The 21,250-nt window shown below is 35.2% G+C and overlaps 1 protein-coding gene across 3 annotated transcripts in view; it reads left to right on the plus strand.

Moving 5' to 3' along the window:
* Positions 1-360: 360 nt before the first annotated feature.
* The window catches only part of SMIM23 (small integral membrane protein 23), a 54,746-nt gene continuing 33,856 nt past the window's right edge, over positions 361-21,250 (plus strand). The window contains exons 1-5 of one of the 3 annotated variants that reach the window (XM_051973747.1): positions 379-553; positions 2,073-2,152; positions 5,552-5,603; positions 5,844-5,917; positions 11,229-11,592. In XM_051973747.1, the coding sequence (XP_051829707.1) occupies positions 2,135-2,152; positions 5,552-5,603; positions 5,844-5,917; positions 11,229-11,441 (357 nt within the window). In that variant the 5' untranslated portion in view covers positions 379-553; positions 2,073-2,134 and the 3' untranslated portion in view covers positions 11,442-11,592. Of the gene's footprint in view, positions 554-2,072; positions 2,153-5,551; positions 5,604-5,843; positions 5,918-11,228; positions 11,593-21,250 lie in introns of those variants that run through there. The other 2 variants (XM_051973746.1, XM_051973748.1) reach the window with 2 other exon arrangements.

Genomic DNA, 21,250 nt, shown 5'->3' on the forward strand with positions numbered 1-21,250 from the left:
CCTAGTAAGATCTGAGTTAAAGAAATAATGAAAAAGAAGATCTGAAAAACAATGAAAAAGTAAACTATTGGAAGAAAGGTGATTAGATGCATATGGATATTGTCACTTAAGACAAATTCTGACAAAGATAGCACAGCAGTAGAGGAGGTGGAGGGTGGGGAATTGGGAAAGGAGAACCAAACCAAAATGTTTCTCTTTTCTAACCTTGTCTGAGGCCCTCCCTACTTCAGACTATTACAGCTCCATGGACAAGCCTGGCTTTTCTGGAGGGCTCAATTGCCTTGCCCACTTGGCTATAGCCCAGCCTAAAGCCATCACCTTTTATGACATCAGTGTGATGTTGTGAATCTACTGAGTGAAGGGAAGTCTCAGGTAGGTAATCCTGAGAGGAAACCCAGTCAATGAGATGGAGTTAGCAAGGAGTCTAATTGAAATGATTTGACTTTTCAGTGTCTTTACCTAGACTATGCAGGTTGGACATGTGGGCATTGTCTGGAAAAGAAAAGCAGATTCATCTAGAAGAATTGTCAGTACTTCTATAGACAAAAAACAGGTGAGATTAACCCATATCTATTACTCATATCAGTGCCACGTATTTTGATACTGATATATTTATTCTATTAAGCTCTTTATTATTTACTGCATTTTATTGGTCTCTAGGACAGCTAGATGATACAGTGGATAGAATGTCAGGCCTAGAGTAAGGAAGATTCATCTTCTGGGCTCAAATATGACTTCAGACCCTTCCTGACTGTGTGCAAGTCACTTAACCCCATTTGTTTCCGTTTTTTTATCTGGAAAATGAACTGGAGATAGAAATAGCAAACTAGTCTAGCATCTTTCCCAAGAAAATCCCAAATGGGATCACAAAGAGTTGGATACACTAAACAGCAACAATATAGCATTTTAAGGCTTGCCAAGTGCTTTACATATATTATCTCATCTGACAGAACAATCCTATAAAGAAGATATTGATAGTCCCATGTTAAAGGTGAGGAAAATTAAGACTGAGTGAGCCATACAGTTGGCAAAATGTATGAGTTGGAATTTGAATTCAGACCTTCCTAAATCTAGGTTCAGTATTTTACCCATTCTGTCCTAGCTGCCTTTAAGCCAGCATCTTATTGAAGTCATCAGAGCTAAATATTCCATATTCCGACATGGGCTTCATCCTTCTGACTTGAATTCTAAATTTCAACTATTTGTTTTCCCAGGAGGGATAAGCCTATAACTAAGCATTTGGTTGCAGATTGTTGTTTGAGATCTATGAATGATATGATATATTATATCATACATATCATTGTTATATTATAATAATAATTCTTCTCCTTTGTATAGCACTTAGCAACACATTTCCATATTATCTTATCTCTGAAGTTGGTAGGGCAGGTGTTATCTTTGTCACTCTAGTGCTGAGGAAATGATGCTTAGAGATGAAAGATGAAGCAACTTGCCCACTGTTAGTCAATAAACATTAAGTGCCTACTATATGCAAGATGGAGGCAACTAGATGATTACTAGAGTATTGGCCCTGGAGTAAACCTGGCTTCAGATCTGGCCTCAGACTCGAACTAGCTGTTTGGCCTTGAACAAGTCACTTAACCCTCGCCTCTATTAGAGAAGGAAAGGGCAAACCACTCCAGCATCTTTGCTAAGAAAACCCCATTGACTGTATGGTCCCCATGATGGGAGAACAAAGAGTCAGACATGGCTTAATAACATCATCTATCATAGACCTAGATTTATCTGTCTATGAAGGAAGACTCAGAATCAAACATGCCTGAACAACATCATCTGTCCATATAGATTTAGATTTATCTCTCTGTCTGTGATCCAGGGGGGTCCCATAGAGTCAGACATGACTGAAGCACTGAACAAGAAATGCCAGGCCAGGCCCTCCAAGGAGCTTACCTTAGAATGGGGGAAGGCAATACATAAGAGGAGGTTATCAGAGGTGGGGAAGGGGAGGGAAGTCATTAGGGAAGGGAGGCACAATAATAAAATCAGTTAGCTGAATTCTGAGCCCTCTATAAAGTGAACCGTTCAGAGGAATTTATTGCTCTTCCCTCCAGCTATCCAGTCCAAGGGATGAGGCAACTGAGAAGACATTGAGTATCAAAGCTAATCAGTCTCCATGATAATGAAATTACAGGTGATGAATTTATCCTGGGAGGTAATTGATGTTGGAAAGAGTTGGAACCAAAAAAAGTAGTTGATGACAATTATTATCCAGGTCATAAGTGGCAGAACCAGGACTAGAACTGTGGGTATAGGGCACACTAGGAGTTAGAATTGGTCTGGCCAATCTTTTTTATTTTACAGATAAAGAATTGAGGCACAGAAAATGGGGAACTAACCTAAGGTTACACAAGAATAATGACAGTATCTAAAGCTAATAAGAAACATATGGTCAGAAGTCTAAACTTGGTCCTCTAACTCTGCCTTCAGCATTTTAAAAAATAAATCATTATTAATGTCTTTTTATATCACAATCATATTCTGTTCTCTTCTCCAACCCCAATCCTTCAGGAATTGAACCCTCTTTTATAAGGAAAAATAATTAAGCAAAAATTATGTCAATCCAGAGGCCACATAATTAATATCTGCCATTTTTTATCCTTTTGGATCATATAGTTTTCTTATTCTTTTGGAACATATAGTGGTATGTGGTATAAAACGATTGTCTAACCCTAATTTCTGCCAAACTGATTTAAAGTTTCCCAGAAGTGCTTGTCAAATATAAAGAGTATGCTTCACTGTTCTATGTTCTTTAGTTTATCAAATTTTGGACTTCTATTTTTGAATGCCTCTTTCTTTGTGTATTCCACTGATGAACATTTTTCTTTTAAAATCTATGCTTAAAAGACTTTAAAAATATTATTTCTGTATAATATACTTTGAAATATTGTAATGTCATTCTATCTTCATTATTACTTTAAAAAATCATTTCCCTTGAAATTTTAAATCTTTTTCATATTTAAATGAATTTTGTTATGAAATTGTCTAGTCTCTGCATATGATTTTTTGATTAGTATAGCACCAAATCTATTTAAGTAGAACCATTTTAAGTAGAAGCATAATTTTTATGACATGATCTAACACTTAGCTCCAATATTTTTTCTAGTATATAACACTGATGCCTCATGTACTACTCATTCCATTATGACTTCATCACTCAACTGAAACTACTCTCTCCAAAATTACCAACAGCCTCTTAATTGATTAACTTGCTGTTCTTTTCACATTCTTATCCTTCTCAAACTATCTGCTTCTTTTGGCCATTTTGACTATCCTTTCCATCATAGATAGGCATTCCTCTCTGGGATTTGTGATACTGCTCTCTTTTATATTACCTCCTCTGTGTAATCCATTTCTTTACTGGATCACCTTCCATGTCATGCCCCCTAATTGTAGATGTTGCCCATAGCACCATCCTGAACCCTCTTCTCTTCTCTTCCTATACAGTCTGTGAATTTATCATTTCTCATGGATTTCATTATCTCTATGCAGATGACTCATAAGTCTTATGTACCCAGTCCCATTTTCTCTCCTAATTTCAGGTTTATATCAACTATTGATATAACTACTATATATCAGACATTTCAAATCCTAGAGTCATCTCAAACTTATGATATCTAAAACTGACCTTTATCTTTTCTCCCAAATCCTCTCTTCTTTTAAACTTCACTATATTCAAAATAACCTTCCAGTCTTTCAAGTTCATAAGCTGTAACAGTAACCTTGATTTCACATTTTCCCTCATCCCACATATCCAATTAGTTGCCCAATCTTGTCATTTCTACCTTCTTATCTTTTGTATTCAATCCCTATACTCCACTCACACAGCTTTTACACTTATTTCAGGCCCTCATGATCTCATGTCTTAATTATTGCATCTTTATAATTGGCCTATCCATCTCAAATCTGTCACCCCCCAATCCAACCTGCACACTGCTTCCAACGTAACTTTTCTTAAGTAGAAATTTGACCAAATGATTCTTCTTTTCAGTCAACTCTAGTGACTGCCTATTGCTTCCAGGATAAAATATAAGCTACTCTGTTTAGTTTTTAAAGCCTTATACAACCTGATTGCAACCAGCATCTTTGGACATTATTACCTCTCCTACACTCTGTGATCTAGAAAATTTGACAAAATAGTCTCTCTCTTCTTCATACTTTCCACTTTATCTCCTTTCTCCATGTTTTTGCATTGACCATCCCACATGTCTAGAATTCACTTCCTTCTTGCATCAACTTGATAAGATATCATTTCTACATGAAACTTTTCTAAATTTTCCCAAACACTAATGATGTCTCTGCAAAACCCACCTTGCATTTAACTACTCTGTAAATATAGGTGGTTCAGGGAATAGAGCACTGGGGTTAGAATCAGGAAAACTCATTTCATATAATTACAGATCACATGACTAAAATGATACTATAAAAATATTTGTCTTTATTCACTTTATACTTATGCTCTGTGTTTGAGTGCCTCTGTGTATATACAAATTATATATGCATGTTATTTATGTATGTATATATTCACAGAGATATTATATCTTGTATCTCTCGCATTTGAATAATTTCCTTGTAAATAGGGATTGTTTCATTCTTTATACTTGCATCCCATGGTCTAGCATAGTGCCTAACAATAGCAAACATTTAATAAAATATATATCGATTAAACTGACTGGTTGGTTTAAATCTCTTCAGAGAAGGAAGAGAGCATTATAAGCCAATTCTTGATTTTTAGCTTTTGCCAATTTCTAAAGTGTAAATTTCATACTGAAAATTTAACAATGAGATCTTTGTAAGACTTTTAAGCTAGCTCCAGCACACACCTGAAAATCTCAGATTATTTAAGCATAAATGTATTTTTCACCATTTCACCATTTCATGTATTCATCTTATGTTTAAAATGATTACAAATTCCTCGAAGGCAGGAACTATGTCTAAACTTCTTTATATGCCTATAGTACTTAGCACATTGTATATTCTATATAATAAATGCTCATCAAATATTTATTGATTTTAACTAATTAGTTTTTCAAAGTCATTTTTATTTTATTTTCAATTTCAAATTCTCCCCCTCTTTTCCCTCCCTTTCTCACTCACTGAGAAGTCAAGAAAAACAAAACTAATTACAAATATATAAAAATATGCAATGCAAATTTCTATATTAGTCATGTTAATCCAAAACTAATGTTAAGGAAAGAAAAAATAATAAGGGAACAAAAACAAAAAGAGAAAATATATGCTTTAATTTGTACTGAGTCCATCAGTTCTCTCTCTAGAGATAGAATTTCAGCATGAGATTTCAGCATGAGCTCTGTGATGGGTCATTTTGTTGATCAGACTTTCTAAGTCTTTCAAAATTATTGCTGTTATTGTATCAATTTGAACTAATTAATTTGGTGCTCACTAAATTCTCACAAGAAAGGAGCATGCTAAACTATGTATTATAAGCAATACAACACAGATGTTCTCAGGAAACTCTAATGTCTTTTCTTGTCTCTCATCCCATTCTCCATTTCTCCATCTTGATCTGCAGAGCATCCTGATATTGCTGATTTTATTCCTGTACTTGACCATGTGGTTATCAGGTAAGATAGCTTGAGTTCCCTGGATGTTCCTATGAAAAAGTCAAGAGAGTGAGTGTGAATGAAGGTGTATTTGTGGAAGAAATCTGGCTTAAGCAACAGTCACTATATCCTTTCTGTCTCCTCTCCATCCTTTAGAGTTGGGGCTAGAATTAGGGAGGAACTTAGGCAGGAATATGAATTATATGTATAACATTTGTTGCCTCCCTCTTGTAAAACTGAATTGCAATGTTTGTGTCTTAGCTTCAGGAAAAAGCTGGGAGACCTCAGAAGGAATCCAAGAATGTAATTTCTACCAGAATCATGGAACTTCTAAGGTACAGAACCAGAAACTAGATTTGAAATTAACCATTCACACAGATCTCCCCCTAGACTGGCAGTTCTTCCTTTAATGACCCACATACAGGACATATTTGTTCCCATTGTTTCCACTGGCCTACCCTCTCCCTTTGTCATTATCCAAATCCTACTGGTCCAGGTCAGAGATGACTTTCATAAGTCCTTCCCTAATAACTTGATGTGAAGTGATCTTTACCTTTTCCAATTCATTTCCCTCTTATTTATTACACACATTACACATTCAGCATTTTATTACATACTATCTAAATTTTTACACCAAGAATTTAGTCCTTCTCAGACTTCTTTCTTGTTCATTCTGTCATGTTTGTTGGCGTTGTCTCCCACATGGAACCAAACATTTGCAGAGCATTTACTATATGTAGGACCCTATGCTAGTTGCTTTAGGGGCATAAAGAAATGCAAAAATAATCCCTGCCTTCAAAGTATTTTAATCTCATCTTAAAGTAAAATTCACATAAAACAGTGAAAAAAAATATAGTTGAACAATTTGAGATTTCCTCAGGTGTATGATGGAGCCAGTTAGAACATTTCACAAAAGTTGATTATTACATTTTCAATATGAAAGTGATGGGTATGTTGTATACTCATTTTAGATCTTATAGCACATTATAAAACACATTTGTGGTTGAATGAATAGTAGTCAGTGGAGGAGAAAAGAGACAAGTGTGACTTTTCTTGGCATTTTGAAGTAGTAAAGACAAAGGGGATGAATAGAGAAGCAGTTATAAAACCCCTTCCTTATGAGAAGGTCTTTGTGGGAAAGAAGATAACATCTTGCACTTGGATAGTACTTTCTGCTTTCTGGAAGCACCTTCATAATAAATATCTCATTGAATCTCACAATTCTTTACCAATAAGCAAATCATATTATCCCTGTTTTATATGTAAACAAGAATACAGCTTTGTTAGGTGGATTGCTCAAATTTATGTAATTCTGTAGGTGTTCTCTTTGGGAAGAGGTACTAAGGCAGGGTAGATACTTGAAGAATGGCAAATCAATAGAAAAAAAGAAAAAAATTGCACAATGTTTTGCACATAGTTAACACTCAATGAATTTTCATGAACTGTCTGAATGGCAAAGGTAATACTTTTGATCAGATACCATGAAGATGATGGAAGGTATTCATACAGTATTGCAATTTATTCAGTTTTTTTGGTCATATCCAACTCTTTATGAGCTCATTGGGGATTTTCTTGGCAAACATACTGGAATGGGTTTGCCATTTTCTTCTCCAGTTCATTTTATAGATGAGGAAACTGAGGCAAGCAGGATGACGTGACTTGCCCAAAGTCATACAGCTAGGAAGTGTCTAAAGCCAGATTTGAACTCATGAAGATGAATTTTTCTGATTTGAAGTCTAGTGCTCTATTTTACTGTGCCACCTAGCTGTCCTCACAGAATTATAAATACTTAGTTTATGCCAGAAACAAAAGTTTAACCATTGTAATGAATACAAAAATTAATACTATGAGAGCTTAGTATATAAGATGATAGTTTAGAGGGTCAAAGAATTTAAATCTTGAATGGACCTCAGAGATGATTTAGTTAAGACTTCTCCTTTTACAGAAGATAGAGATAACCTCAGAGAGAAGTGATATAACCAAAATCAAAGAAACCAAGTTTGGCTGGGAAGATAAAAATCTGGTTCATAGCTTTGAAAATAATCTTCTGTTCTCTTGAATAGAAGCTTTAAAAAGAAAACAAATTTACTTGATGTGGTAACTAACACAGAATTGTTTCCAATTCCTTAGCAAAGCATTAGAAAATGTATCACCCAAGAGGCAACAAGGTGTAGTAGTCAGAGATTTGTAACCTGAAGGGAAGACCTAGATTAAAATCCAACCTCACTTTAGGAGCTTACAAATTATTTTAAATTTTGTTTTTTAATTTATGAAATAAAATAAGAATTTCCATAACTAGTATAATAATTTTTAAATGATTTGCACATGAAATTGTAAATCTATTATATATAATTTGCTATTCATTTTAAATGTATAATAAAGTTATCATAGAAATTTTTTTCTTTCATCTTCTCATCCTAAAGATGGCTATCATTAGACTATATATATAATATATTTATGTAATATAATATATTAAATATATATTTATATATATACATGTATTGTGTATGCATGCACACATACATGTATGTGTACATCTAATATATGCACAAATATGTGTGTGAAATCATTCTATACATATTTCTATTTATCAGTCCTTTCTTTGGAGAACTTGCTCAACCTTTTCCTCAATATCCTCATCTGTAAAATGAAGGTGTTAGTCTCATTGGCTTCTAAAATCCTTTTCAGCTCTAAGTCTATGATGCTCCCTGTAGGTTCAGGTTCTAAAATTCATAGATCAATTAGGGAAGTCTTTGCTTCATGTTTCAGAATTGTCCTGAAGTCAGTGCAGCATTCTGTCTGGCACTTCTCCTTAGAACTCTCATGGACGTATATGGATTTGGTTGTCCTGTAGGAGCTCTTGCTTCTATTCTGCATCTCTAAAAAGCACTGGAGAGCTTGATGGCTCCCTTGCTCCCACTCTATGTGTCAGGATAGCACCAAGATTTTTGATGGCTCCCTAACTGTTGGAATCTTTACAAACTGCTAACTCATTAGAGTTGATAGATTATTGATCTGATCTGTTTTGGGCCAGAACCTGAAACAAGGTACTAAATAGAACGAATTAATCCAATGCTTGTGTTTACACCTTTACTCAGTGGAGTTCACAAGTATGTGAATTCACAAAGCCTAACTCTGATCCATCATCATACTCACTCCTATTTCCTTTTGGCATGGCTCTCTCCCTACCTGTGCTTGTCCTGTTCCATTTCCTCATGGAATCCATGGGTTTATCATACCCAATCTTCAAAGTGGCCAATCTGAAAGTTCCATTCTCTCTGCTATAACTATAACTACACCTTTAGATATTGCCTTTATATCTAAGGAAGGAAGGGAAGAGTGGCTTCAATTCCGATCATCCCCTATTGCATCCCTTCTCACACATTCCTACCTTTTAAAAAAAATTACATTGGATGTAAATGTACAGTATTGAGGTGTAGATTATACATTAAGGTGTACATTATAAGATACTTCTAAGTCACACACATAGTATTACATATATAACCCAAACTTCCTGTTGCAGAGAGGGATCAGGCCGTGGCAGGGTGGGGTAGGGAAAATAGCCCTATACTGCTCACAATATTCTGTGATTCTGGATTAATAGAGAAAACTTACATTCTGGCAATCCTGTCCTTGTGTAATCACATGAGAGGTAAAAATTTGTTCAAGACTTTTGGGGAGAAGATACCTTTCTTTCTTCCAGCTTCAAAAAAACGACTCATGTTTTTCCAGACTCTCTTGGGAACCAATTCAAGATCCATGGGAAGAGAAAAACAGACAAATAGGACAGTCGTTAGAAGCTATGGAAGCAAAACTGGCTTCTCAATTTGTCCATAATTTCCAGCTTGTCTTCCTAGAGACTTCAGAAAATTTCCTCTTGAGTGAGATCAAATCCTTTTTCTTGGTTAAGCCAAGATCTCATCTCTCTTTTATTTAAAAAGCTTATCCAGTCTTGTGTATTTTCTTGCATATCTCATCTATATAACTTTTCTGATTTCTGTTCACCATTTTTAGATACATGCGTTCATTACATTCATTATTTGTGATGATCTTTTTTCTAGCTAGTTTTCTATGATAAGGGGTCAGATTGTGAATATAAGCTTCAGATAATCTTGCCCTCCAAATCATACTGACTAGAGGTGCTAGTGACTTTTTTGCACATATAAGATTATGTGTTTTTTATATATAGGTAAGGCAGCTTGAAGAGATACATGGATAGATTTTTCTGGAATCTTGACCACTTTACTCCAAGGAGTAAAAGGAGCTCCTGGAACTCCTAGAGAAGGAGCAAAAGAAGGGACACAAAGCTGGTCAATCTGTGATTCTCTGAGAAAAAAGATTTATGTTGTTCTGTTATATCTGATAATGTGGGATTCCATTTGGGGTTTTCTGAGCAAACATTATAGAGTACTTCATCATTTCCTTCTCCAGCTCATTTTACAGATGAGAAAACTGAGGTAAGCAATATTAAGTGATTCTCCCAGGGTCACACAACTAGTAAGTGTCTGAAACCCAAAAAGATGGATCTTCCTGACTCAATCCACTGTGCCACTTAACTGCCCTGAGAAAGAGAGTACAGGACTAAAATTATATTTATTGCCTCCTACCCCAAAATGTTTCTGATTTAGGGGCACAATTTTTAGGTTCAGAAGCAAAAAAGAAAAAAAAAAGGAAAAAAGGAAAGAAAGCTTTCCTGGTTGCTATTCCTTAAAAAAGAAGTTATTTCAACAGTTTGGTCTCTTCTTACCAACTTCTAATTAAACAAAACCATCACAGACAGGGAATAGTGAGGGAATCTGTTTATCCAAACAAATAGGAAGCAGAAATCAAAAGTTTTGCAGATTATATTGCACAAGAAATTCACAGAGTGAAGGGAGCTCTTTTACATATCTTTACATAAGATCAGGATGAGATCTTGGCTCAATCAAGAGAGAGGTCCTGATCTCACTCAAGGAGAAATGCCCTAGGGAACAAAGTGGAAATCAGAGACATGTTAAGGAGCCAGCTTTGCCTACATGGCCGCCTTCCAAAGTCTGTTTCTCTACATGTCTTGAGTCAGTTCCCAAGAGAGTCTAGAACCACGAGTGCTTTCTCTCAAAACAGAAATGGATAAAGTCTTTCTTTCCCAAAGCTCTCACACTAACTTCACCCCCTTATGTTGCATTATTGCATTATTTTTCTCTCCACTAATCCCAAATCACACTGCACAGAAAGCCTGTACCACAGGTGACCTTCTTCTCCCTTCTCACCTTGTTTGAGAGATGTGTTAAACATGTAAAACACATCATATGTCCCAGATAGGAAATGGTAGACCATTGTCTCTCTAGTCCCCACTTCTCTGTGTGAAGAAAGTTCTTGAAATGAGTTGCAGAGAGATAATGCCCCTCTGAATAATATCTTGAGCACAACATTACCCAACCAGTGCAAAAAAGCTTCCTAGAATTCTTAGAGGGAGTGGTATATTGCTCTGGATTTCCTTACTCTCTTTTACTAAATAGTGATGAGAGGCCTGCCATATGTATTTGAATATACTAGATTTGAGGTTGACAGGCCAATCATTGTGCCATGACTGAAAGAGATAGGAAAGGTTCAAAAATAATTGTAGCCTGATGAGACTGGGAAACGTTTAAATATTCTGCTTTTTAGAACCTTGAAAATCAGCTCAAGGACCAGCCTAAGGAACCAACCAAGGCTATGGGAAAGTGGTTGAGAGAAAGCCTGGACATTCTTCAGGAGAGACTGGAGCGAGAATTAAGGGTTCTGGAACAACAGGTCAAAGACCTGGAAGAGTGGCTAGATTATCACTTAAAGGATCTGGGGTCAGAAGAAAAGTGTGGAACCATCACAAGTCACTTTTAAGCATTCCAGGGATAAGGCTGGAGTAGCCTACAAGGGAGGATGGCTGATGAAAACATTTCTGAATGTAATGCAAAATAACACTCTGAACAAGACGGAGCTTGAATACTTGAGCTATGTGGTAAAACAAAAAATAAAGTAATTTGAAAACCAAGCACAATATTTGTCTCCATGAATGATTCATTTTACACACATACACACACACACACGCACATACACAAACATACATGCATACATATATATGTATGTATTTGTGCATGTGTATGTGTCACCTATAGGTATAGGATGTTATCAATGTATCATCTATAGCTCCCTTAAATTGATTAAATATTTCATAAACATTATAATAAAAATAAATGTTAAATAATTAAATTATTGTTCAAGAATCATATTTTTATTTCAAAGTCCTCACTGAGCTCTGGTTTTTTATCATAAATGCTCAAAAGTCCTCTATTCCATTAAAGTCTATTTTCCCCCTGTAGGATTATACTCAGTTTTGCAGTGTGAAGTCTGGGCTAATTCGTTGGAGGCCTCAGGGTCAGGCAGATTCAGGATAAGCAAAAGTCCTTGCTCTTTAAGGAGAGGAGTGAAGGAGATGGACAAAACTGCCAGGAGTTTTGCCAAGGATCTAGAGTTCAGAATCTCTACAATTTTCTCCTGTCTATACTGCAACCAAGTGAGTCTAACTCTTCTCACTCCACCCTTTAATCCCTTCTAGGATTATCTGTATACACCAAAGATCCAGCCAGCACAGAATAGTGAGAAGGGCCATTTTCCCAAGCATATGCTAATAGAGTTATTGTCCAATAGGTAATTAGCCTTAAGTGCTTGGTTGTCTGATTCAAGTACATCTTTTAAGAGTTTCAGCCCTTTACATTGCAGGATAAATCATTCTCATTGTAAGGCAATATCTTTTGTCATTTGTAATTTTAAGATCTCCAAGATTTCCAGCCTTTTAGTGAAAGCTTTCAGATCAACATGTTATCTTGATTATTGTTCCTTGATACTTAAACTGATTCACTCTGTTTGCTTCTACTTATTTTCTTATTTGCATTTTACCTTAGATTTTTAAATTTATTTTAAACTTAAGAACAAAAGAATTACCACATAGACGACAAAACTTAAGAGAGTTTTCAATATAAAGCAATAAATTTCCATTTCAAGAAAGGCTCTATAATAAAAACTGCACATTGTTTTCAAAGCTATCCAGCTTTTCTTTGCTTCCTTATAGGTTTCCTTTTATTCTCTGCTATGTATTTTTTACTTTTTTTCCCCTCTTCACCTAAGAAGATTACATTAAAATATGGACACATACACATTCAAATATACACATATACAAAGATACACACACACACACACACACACACACACACATATATATATACATATATATATGTATACTTGTATACACATACATATATACATAGATATCTATAAACATATACATATATACCCATATATACTCATACACATATATGGTAGACCATACTATGTTTATTTTCACTTGTCATCTGTTTCTCTGAAGGTAGATAGCATCATCTTTATAAGTCCACGTCTTTCCATGCTTTTTTTCTAAATCTACCAGCTCATCATTTCATACACCACAGCAATAATTCAACCCCATCATATTCTATTTGAGATATTGTTTATAAAAATTTTCCCCTAATTTTCTGCATGCATTCTATTCTTGGTTTCATAGCTTTTATTCCTACAAGAAAATTTTGATTTAAAATAATCAAAATAATCCATTTTTCTCTTCAACAATCCTCTTACCTTATTATATGGTTTAAAATCTGATACTACTGAATCTGCTTCCTTTACATTTCTCCCTCCCCCTTGTTTTTTATTTTTTTGAAGTTTTGATCTTTTGTTTTTCTAAGTGAATTTTGTTATTATTTTTTCTAACTTAGTAAGATAATTTTCTTAGTAATTTAATTGGGATTTTATGACATAGATTAATTAGGTAAAATTGTCATTTTAAAAATTATATTGTGTAATGTTCTCTTATTTCGATTTCCTTGGGAGTCTCTGGGAGCAGCTTTCCTTTCAATTCAGTAATCACCACATGAATAGCCAGGTGTTAAACTCCAAATCCTTTACTGTCTCTTTTAAAGTCCTTTCTCTTTCACTTGGGGTTCCGCTAGTTTTCTGGAGGCCTTCTGGAGTATTGGCTTCAGTGGAGATGTGTGAAGGAGAGCCTGCCACCAATGCAGTGTGAGATGAAGTGAATGAATCTCCGAGTCCAAAGGTTTGTGCTTCAGCCTCCAGCCACCACAAAAGTAGAAGATGGAATGAATCCATCTCAGCCTTCAGGAGCTTCTAGTGTGTTTGTCTTCTCTGGCCCTGGGAGCTTCCCTTTTGTAGCTCTCAGTCCCTGCTTATATGTTCCACACTGAGTATAAACCAATCATTATATATCAGGAAACCATTATTTATTGTAGTATAAAATCGATGCTAAACTATATTTAACCATTGTCTCCTCAATTCCACTTAGTACCTTGTTTCAAGTTCTGGCCCATAACAATATTGACTTTACCCATGAACAACCAATATTACTTCAGTTATTTAGATTTAACTTTATTTGTATAAAAAATATTTTATGTTTATATGTGTATGATTTCTGTAGCTGTTTTGGCAGGTATACTCTGGTACTTTATACTGCGTAATAAAAAGTGAAACAATACTGAATAATTTAGATGATATGTAGTTTCCTTATTTTTCTTTTAATTAAATCTATTTTAGCTTTAACTTTATCTATAATCATGATTACTGCCTCTGTTTTATATATATATTCAATTCCTGACTTTTATGTTTGTGTAAAATTCTCATTTTTATAACATTTCCTGAAAACAATATATTGTTGAATTCAAATTTTTAATCTGCTATTAGTTTCCATTTCATAGGAAAATTTATCCCATTCACATTCTAAGCTATAATAACTTTTTATATATTTTCCTCCTTCCTATTTTTTCCTCACTATCCTTCTCCATCCTATTCCTATCCCTCTTCATTCCTCTGCTTTATTTTTACTTATTACCTTGCCCCCTCCTATTCCTTAGCCTACTTACTCCTCCAAGAATATCTCCCTTATCCTCTCCCCCTATCCTATCCTTTTTTCCCCCTCTTATTTCTTTCTGAATTTAAAAGACACACCACACACACACACACACACACACACACACACACACACACATATAATGTTATTCCTTTTTAACTCATTCTTGATGATAGTAAGGTTTCATCAACACTATATACCTTCCCCCATTAACTTTTTCTGTATCATTTTTCTCCTTTTTTGTCTCATTTATATAGATAATTGCTTCTTTTTCTATATCCTTACAATTTTATTTTTTAAAATAACTCCATCATACTCAGCTCAGCCCAAACATTTCTTTCAAACTACCCAAATAAAGATGACAATCATAAAAGAATTCATATTTCCCTACATAAAAGTAAACAATTTGATCTTATTGAGTTATATGTCAATTTTTTCCACTTAAATTCTGCTGTTTTTGTCCACGTATCTGAAAGTCTTTCAATTCATTAACTATCCATATTTTTCCATTCAGGATTATATTTGATTTTGCTGGATAATTCATCATTGCTTGTAACTCCAAGTCAACTTAATGTCTGCAAAGTCTTGTGTAATGCTTATTATAACTCCATATTTCAGCTGTTTTTTCTTATTGTTTCCAATATTTTCTTCTTAACTTAGAGCTTTGAAATTTGGCTATTATATTCCTCTAAGTTTTCTTCCTGAGATCTCTGGCAGGTGGTGATCGTTGCATTTTTTTTCTTTTTCTACTTTGACTTCCAGTCTTAGAACTCCAGGACAATTTTCCTTGATAATTTCTGGTAACACTGTATCCAGATTCTTTTTTTATCATAATTTTTAGACAGTCTGACTACTTTTATGTTATTTTTCCTCAATCTGTTGTTTTTCAGATCAGTTGTTTTTCTGAAAAGATGTTTCTATTATTTTCTACTATTTTTTTATTCTTCTGATTTTGTTTTATTATTTCTTTGTGTCTTAGAGCATCATTAATTTCCTTTTGCCCAAATCTAGTTTTCAAGGAATTAATTTCTTCCTTAAGTTTCTGGTTCTCTATTTCGAGTTGGTTGGTTTCCTTTTCATACTTGATTTTTTTTTTGTATTGTTCTTATTTTTTTTCTAAGTTTTCCTCAATTTCTCTTATCTGATTTTTTTAAATCCTTAAATTCCAAGAATTCTTTTTGTGCTTAGGACTATTTGACATTTCTCATTGAAAAAGGAGGGTTTTTTTAGTTCCATTACCTTGTGAGTATGAACCTTGAATTTCTCTACCCCCAAAGTTGCTATCTATAGTTGGGTTCTTTCTCCTTTGTTCATTTTTTGTTGTTGTTTTATTTTGTTTTTAACATTATTAGAATGATCAAGTTTAGTCTGCAGTCATGGGGATTAATGACCCAGCCAACAGATTTTTCTTACTGTTATTTTCTGAGATCTGTGCCCAAGTTCAACTTTGGACTCTACTATCCACTCCTAAGCCACAACTAGAGCCCCTGGTCATGTTGTCCCAAATATACTCCCACTCCCTCTAATCCCTCCTGTGACTGCAAGCTATAACTATTCTCTCTTCTTTAGAAATGAAACCAGGGACTTTGCTCTTTTGCAAGTATGCACAGACAGTAGGGTTTCTTCTCCTCTGCTACTGCAGTTATCAGATGTGTGGTAGCTTCTTCTCCCTTGAAATGACAGCCTAGTCCAACACATGTCTGGTCAGCACTGCTGTTTGCTATCCCTTGACAATAGAAGGTCCTTTCAATCTTTTCCTACTCTACCATTAGACTCCTACATTGACCCTGAGATGAAAATTTCTAAGGCTCGGGCTCCTTCCCAATCCCAGTTGGCCCCAGTGTTGTGGTTTGTAATTTCACAGTGTTAGCCTGCCTATGTTTCACTCCACTCAGGGGCAACGCCTGCCCCTGGAAATCAGGTCCTTCTTGAGATAATCTTAGGTTGTCTTATAAGAATAATTACTTTATCCTGATTTTTGTTTATTTCCATCATTCTACATTCCTTCTGAGATAATGTTTGTCTTTTTTTCTGGAGTAAATTTGGAGAACCAAAAGTTTTCTGACCTACTCAGCCATTTACCCAGAATCCTCTCCTCTATAATTTTTCTTTGATCTGAGAACTTGATAATATTCCTGGGACTTTTCTGGATTTCTCTCAAAAAGTTATCATTGGATTCTTTATATATTATCCTCTACTTACAATAGATCTAGTTAGTTTTTATTTATAATTTCTTGAAATATAGTATTCAAGCTTTTTTTTATTCATGGTTTCAGGGAGTCCTGTGATTCTTAAATGATCTCTCCTTGATTTTTTTTCAGTTGGGGTTTTTTTTTTTCTCTTTTTTTAAGTCAGATATCCTACATTTTCTTTGTTTTGTTTTTTGTTTTTTCATTATTTTGACTTTGTTCCAATGACTCTCATGGAGTCAATGATTTCCTTTTGGTCTGTTACAATTTTCAGTATGTCCATTTCTTGGGAAAGATTTACCATCATTTCTTCTAAGCAACTTATTCTCTTCCAATTTTTTTCTACAAGAACTTTTATTTCTTTTTTTTTTTCATTTCTTGTTTTATTTCTTCCAAGTATTCAAATAGTCTTTGTAAAAAAAAAAAAATCAGTCTCTGCCTTAATTTGCAATTTTTTTCCTTTTGGATGATGTTTTCTTTGATTTGCTTATTTCATTAGCTTATTTCCTAAATTGAGGCTTTGTACCAGGGCCAGCCTCTGCCTTTTCTATATTTGTGAGTGGGATAGATGAACCTGGCTTTACTCACTAGTACCATTGTATTCTTGGACTTACCTCCACCTCTCAGTATTCAGGACTCTTAGATCTTAAATGGCTCAGAATTCAGGATCTTCAGGGACCTCTCATGTATTTCAATATGGACTGTGAAATGCTTTGACTTGTGCTTTCCCTATCTGAGCACTAAGGCATCATTTTAGTCTGATTAGTACCAGTCTAGTTGCTGACTACTTTTATCTCCTGAGACTTCCAGGATCCTCTATTCTTGTTGACTCCAGCTTCAAAGTTGTACATATTTTATGAGTCCCTAGATTTATCTAGTCAATTGTGAGTTTACCCTGCCCTGGTAGGGGAAGAAGAGGAAAAGTTGTGTTGGTTGCTGACTTTGTATGCAGTTCTAGAGTAGAACAAGTTACTTAAAATAGTTACTCATTAGATTTCTTGAACCATATTCAGTGAGATGAGAACTTCTCAGTGCTGCTAGAATAGATATATGTGTATTGAGAGAATCTGCCTCCTGGTACCTCCTCCTTGGAATGAATATGACTATCTCTTTCAAACTTTCAGACACAAATTCAGCTATTTGAAACAAAGAATTTCTCTACCCACAAAATGAAAGGAATAAGTTCCTTTGCCCAGTGTGGGATGCCAAAGTGAAATGTCTGGGCTAGCTTTCTGAAGGTCCTCGGGACAGGCCTTAGATCTCATCAGGTGATCTTAGTCACCACGAGATGGACAAGAATAGAGTCTAAAGTCTTTATTGTCTCCTCCACAGTCTGTCTCCTTCATAGTCTGTATCTGTCACAGTCTGACCCAGTCTTGATCTTAGTGGAGGAGTGCAGGAGGCAGGAGAGCCATAAGGAAGATAGTCAAAGATGGAATGTCTCATTTCCAGTACTCTCAGCCCTTAAATACCTTATTATAATTACATTATTATAGCATACTGAGTATGTGTGAACTAGAGAACCGTTACAGCATCATGCTAAGTACTAAGCATATCTATAATAAAGAACCATCATCTCATCAATTCCACTGAGTTAACAGCTTGTTGTAAGTATCCTTGTTTCACGTATACCTCTCCAGAGTTCCAGCCTTCTACAACATCATGGTATAGGTGAAACCAGAAAAATAGTGACTAGCTCGAAATTACACAGCAAATCAGCAGTATAACCAGGACCAGAATCAGATGCCCTAACATGAAAGGCATTCCAAAATATGATATGGGCTTGGGAGTTGGACAACTCGGGTACCTAGCAATAGACATCTCTAAGGCTGAGGCTCTATGGCAAGATCTTACAGATATGGCATGCCCAGAAAGATTTCTGTGCACGGAATCAGGAGACTTGCATTCAAAATCCGACTCTGACATTTATCAGCCACATACCTTTGATCTTGTCAGTTAATTCCTCTTGGTTCCCCTATCTTTTATATAGAGGTTACAGTAATGGTTAGAATGCAAATTCTCTTATTATTGTTCTATAAGAAACAATAAGCAGGATGATTTCAGAGAAGCCTGGAGAGACTTACATGAACTGATGCTGAGTGAAGTGAGCAGAACCGAGATCATTGTACACTGCAACAAGATTATATAATGATCAATTTGATGGGCGTGGCTCTTTTCAACATAGGCCAGTGCCAATGGTCTTGTGATGGAGAGAGTCATCTGCACCCAGAGAGAGGACTATGGAAACTGAGAGTGGATCACAACATAGTATTTTCACTTTTTTATTATAGTTTGCTTGCATTTTGTTTTCTTTCTCATTTTTTTCCTATTTGATCTGATTTTCTTGTGCAAAATAATTGTATAAATATGTATATATATGTTGAATTTAACATATATTTTAACTTATTTAACATATATTGGATTACTTGCCATCTAGAGAAGAGGGGGTGGAGAAAAGGGAGGAAAAAAATTGGAACACAAGGTTTTGCAAGGGTCAATGTTGAAAACTGTCTATGCATGTGTTTTGAAAATAAAAAGCTTTATAAAATAAAAATAAAAATGTAAATTTCTTAAAAGTTTGGATTATTTCATTAATTGTATTTGTATCTTCAGCATCTGATACTTAATAGGTCCTTAAGTTTTTGTGGATGGGTAAATTCCTGTAAATGAATTTACAGTCTGGTTGGGACAGTACGTTAAAGCACTGAACTTAGTGTCAGAAAGATACTAGTTCAAATTCAGTCTCAAAAACTAGCTGTGTAATCCTTGTGCAAATCATTTTATTTCTACCTGGCTCAGTTTTCTCATTTATAAAAAGAAAATAATAATAGCACCTACTTGCTAAGGTTGTTGTATCAAATGAAATAATATTTGTAAAGCCCTTTGCAACTTATAAAATGCTATTAAAAGTCTGGCTATTACTACTTCATCAGACTGGTTTGAGTAAACCTTACAGTGCTATTGAAATGTGAGCTGTCATTCTAGGAATGCATCCTGGAGAAATGATCTTTTCTACTAAGGCTTCTGAGAGATAATGGTACTAGTTTACAGAGATTTCCTCTCAATAGTGAAAATCTTTCTTGTTAGTTGCTAAGAAGACCATCTCAAATATTATAGCAAATGGAACAGTTTGGTTTTTTTAATCATTAATGAAGATTTTTCCAGTGAAAAGACATCCTCAGAACTGAAGGAGGGAAAAGGGAAGGGACCTATTTTCAGTTTCTGTCACATACAAGCCCTGGAGGAAAGGATAGGATTTGCCTTCTGTCTTGTTAAACCCTGTGGTGAGGAAAGAACAGTCATCTGGATTTGGAGGATCTCATGGCTTCCTAATTGTCAAAAACTTCCTTTCTTTGTTTCAGGCATTTAAAAAATAAGTTCAGCGTCGCAGTCAATTAAGACATGTCATTAATTTCATGCTCTGTCTTTAATGTTAATAGATGTTTTTCTCTATTCTCTTCTTTTTAACCAATATATTTGAAGATATTTTGTTGTTGCTGCTGCTTCCCTAGTCTTTCTTTTACCAACCTTAACTCCATCCTGGATTTGTTTTCTCATTTTGCTTTTGGCCCTGGGATTTGTTTTTCTCCTTTCATCTTACATTCATGATTCTACTGGGTCAGAATCTGCGATACTAGGGCCAGGGACTGACCTTTACACAACCTATGCTTAGCAAATTAAGAATTTAAAAAACAGGGTCTTCTTACCAGAAGAAAGAAATCTGGCACCTGAGTCAGGATGGGGATGAGGATGGGGTGGGGCTAAGCGTGGGGATACTGATGGGGATAAGGATAAGGTTGGGGATGAGAGGATGGAGATGGGAATGGAGTTGGGGATGGGGATAGGAATGAGGATGGGGAAGGGGGTGAGGTTGGGGATGGGAGAGGGGTCTAAGATATGACCACTTCTGTTTCTGGATGAAGTAAACTAGAGACAGAGATCATGGGATTTGAAAAGATTGAGGGAAAGGGAAATCAAATTACTAGAACTGTAGGCATGGAGAAGCCTGCTGTTAGCTTCTTGGGAAGGCATGGGACTATTCTATTTTTATTTTTTGGCAACCTTAGCACCTAGCATAGTGCCTGACATACAGAAAACAACAAATTCTTGACTGAAGGAATGCTGAAGATACTATATCTCCTAAGGATGTCTTGAACAGTAAAACTAATTAACCTGAGAAAAAATGACTTTCCCAATACCCTTCCGCAGCTCCAACACATACACACAAAATGCTTTGATATTCCAAGCTATTTTAAGTCCACATGGGGCTTATTGTAAGTGACATAGATAATACTGAGACTCCTATCTAACCTCAAAATTACCTAGCCCCACTCCCAGGAAATTATCTGAAGAAAAAACATTGATGCTAAGAAGTTTCACACAAGGTAATTAAAGGAAGCAAAGGTAAAGAAGATGGTGAACCAAGAGATAAAATTATTGATGGAATTATAAGGATCTAAAGATCCATTGAAAACAGTAGCCAGGATTTGGGCAGAATAGAGTAAATTTTAAAGGTTAAAGTGGTTGCTGAGATATGGTGGCAGAAGAAAAGTCTGATAATGACAATG

This window comes from Antechinus flavipes, chromosome 2 (assembly GCF_016432865.1).
Source record: "Antechinus flavipes isolate AdamAnt ecotype Samford, QLD, Australia chromosome 2, AdamAnt_v2, whole genome shotgun sequence".
NCBI lineage: Eukaryota > Metazoa > Chordata > Mammalia > Dasyuromorphia > Dasyuridae > Antechinus > Antechinus flavipes.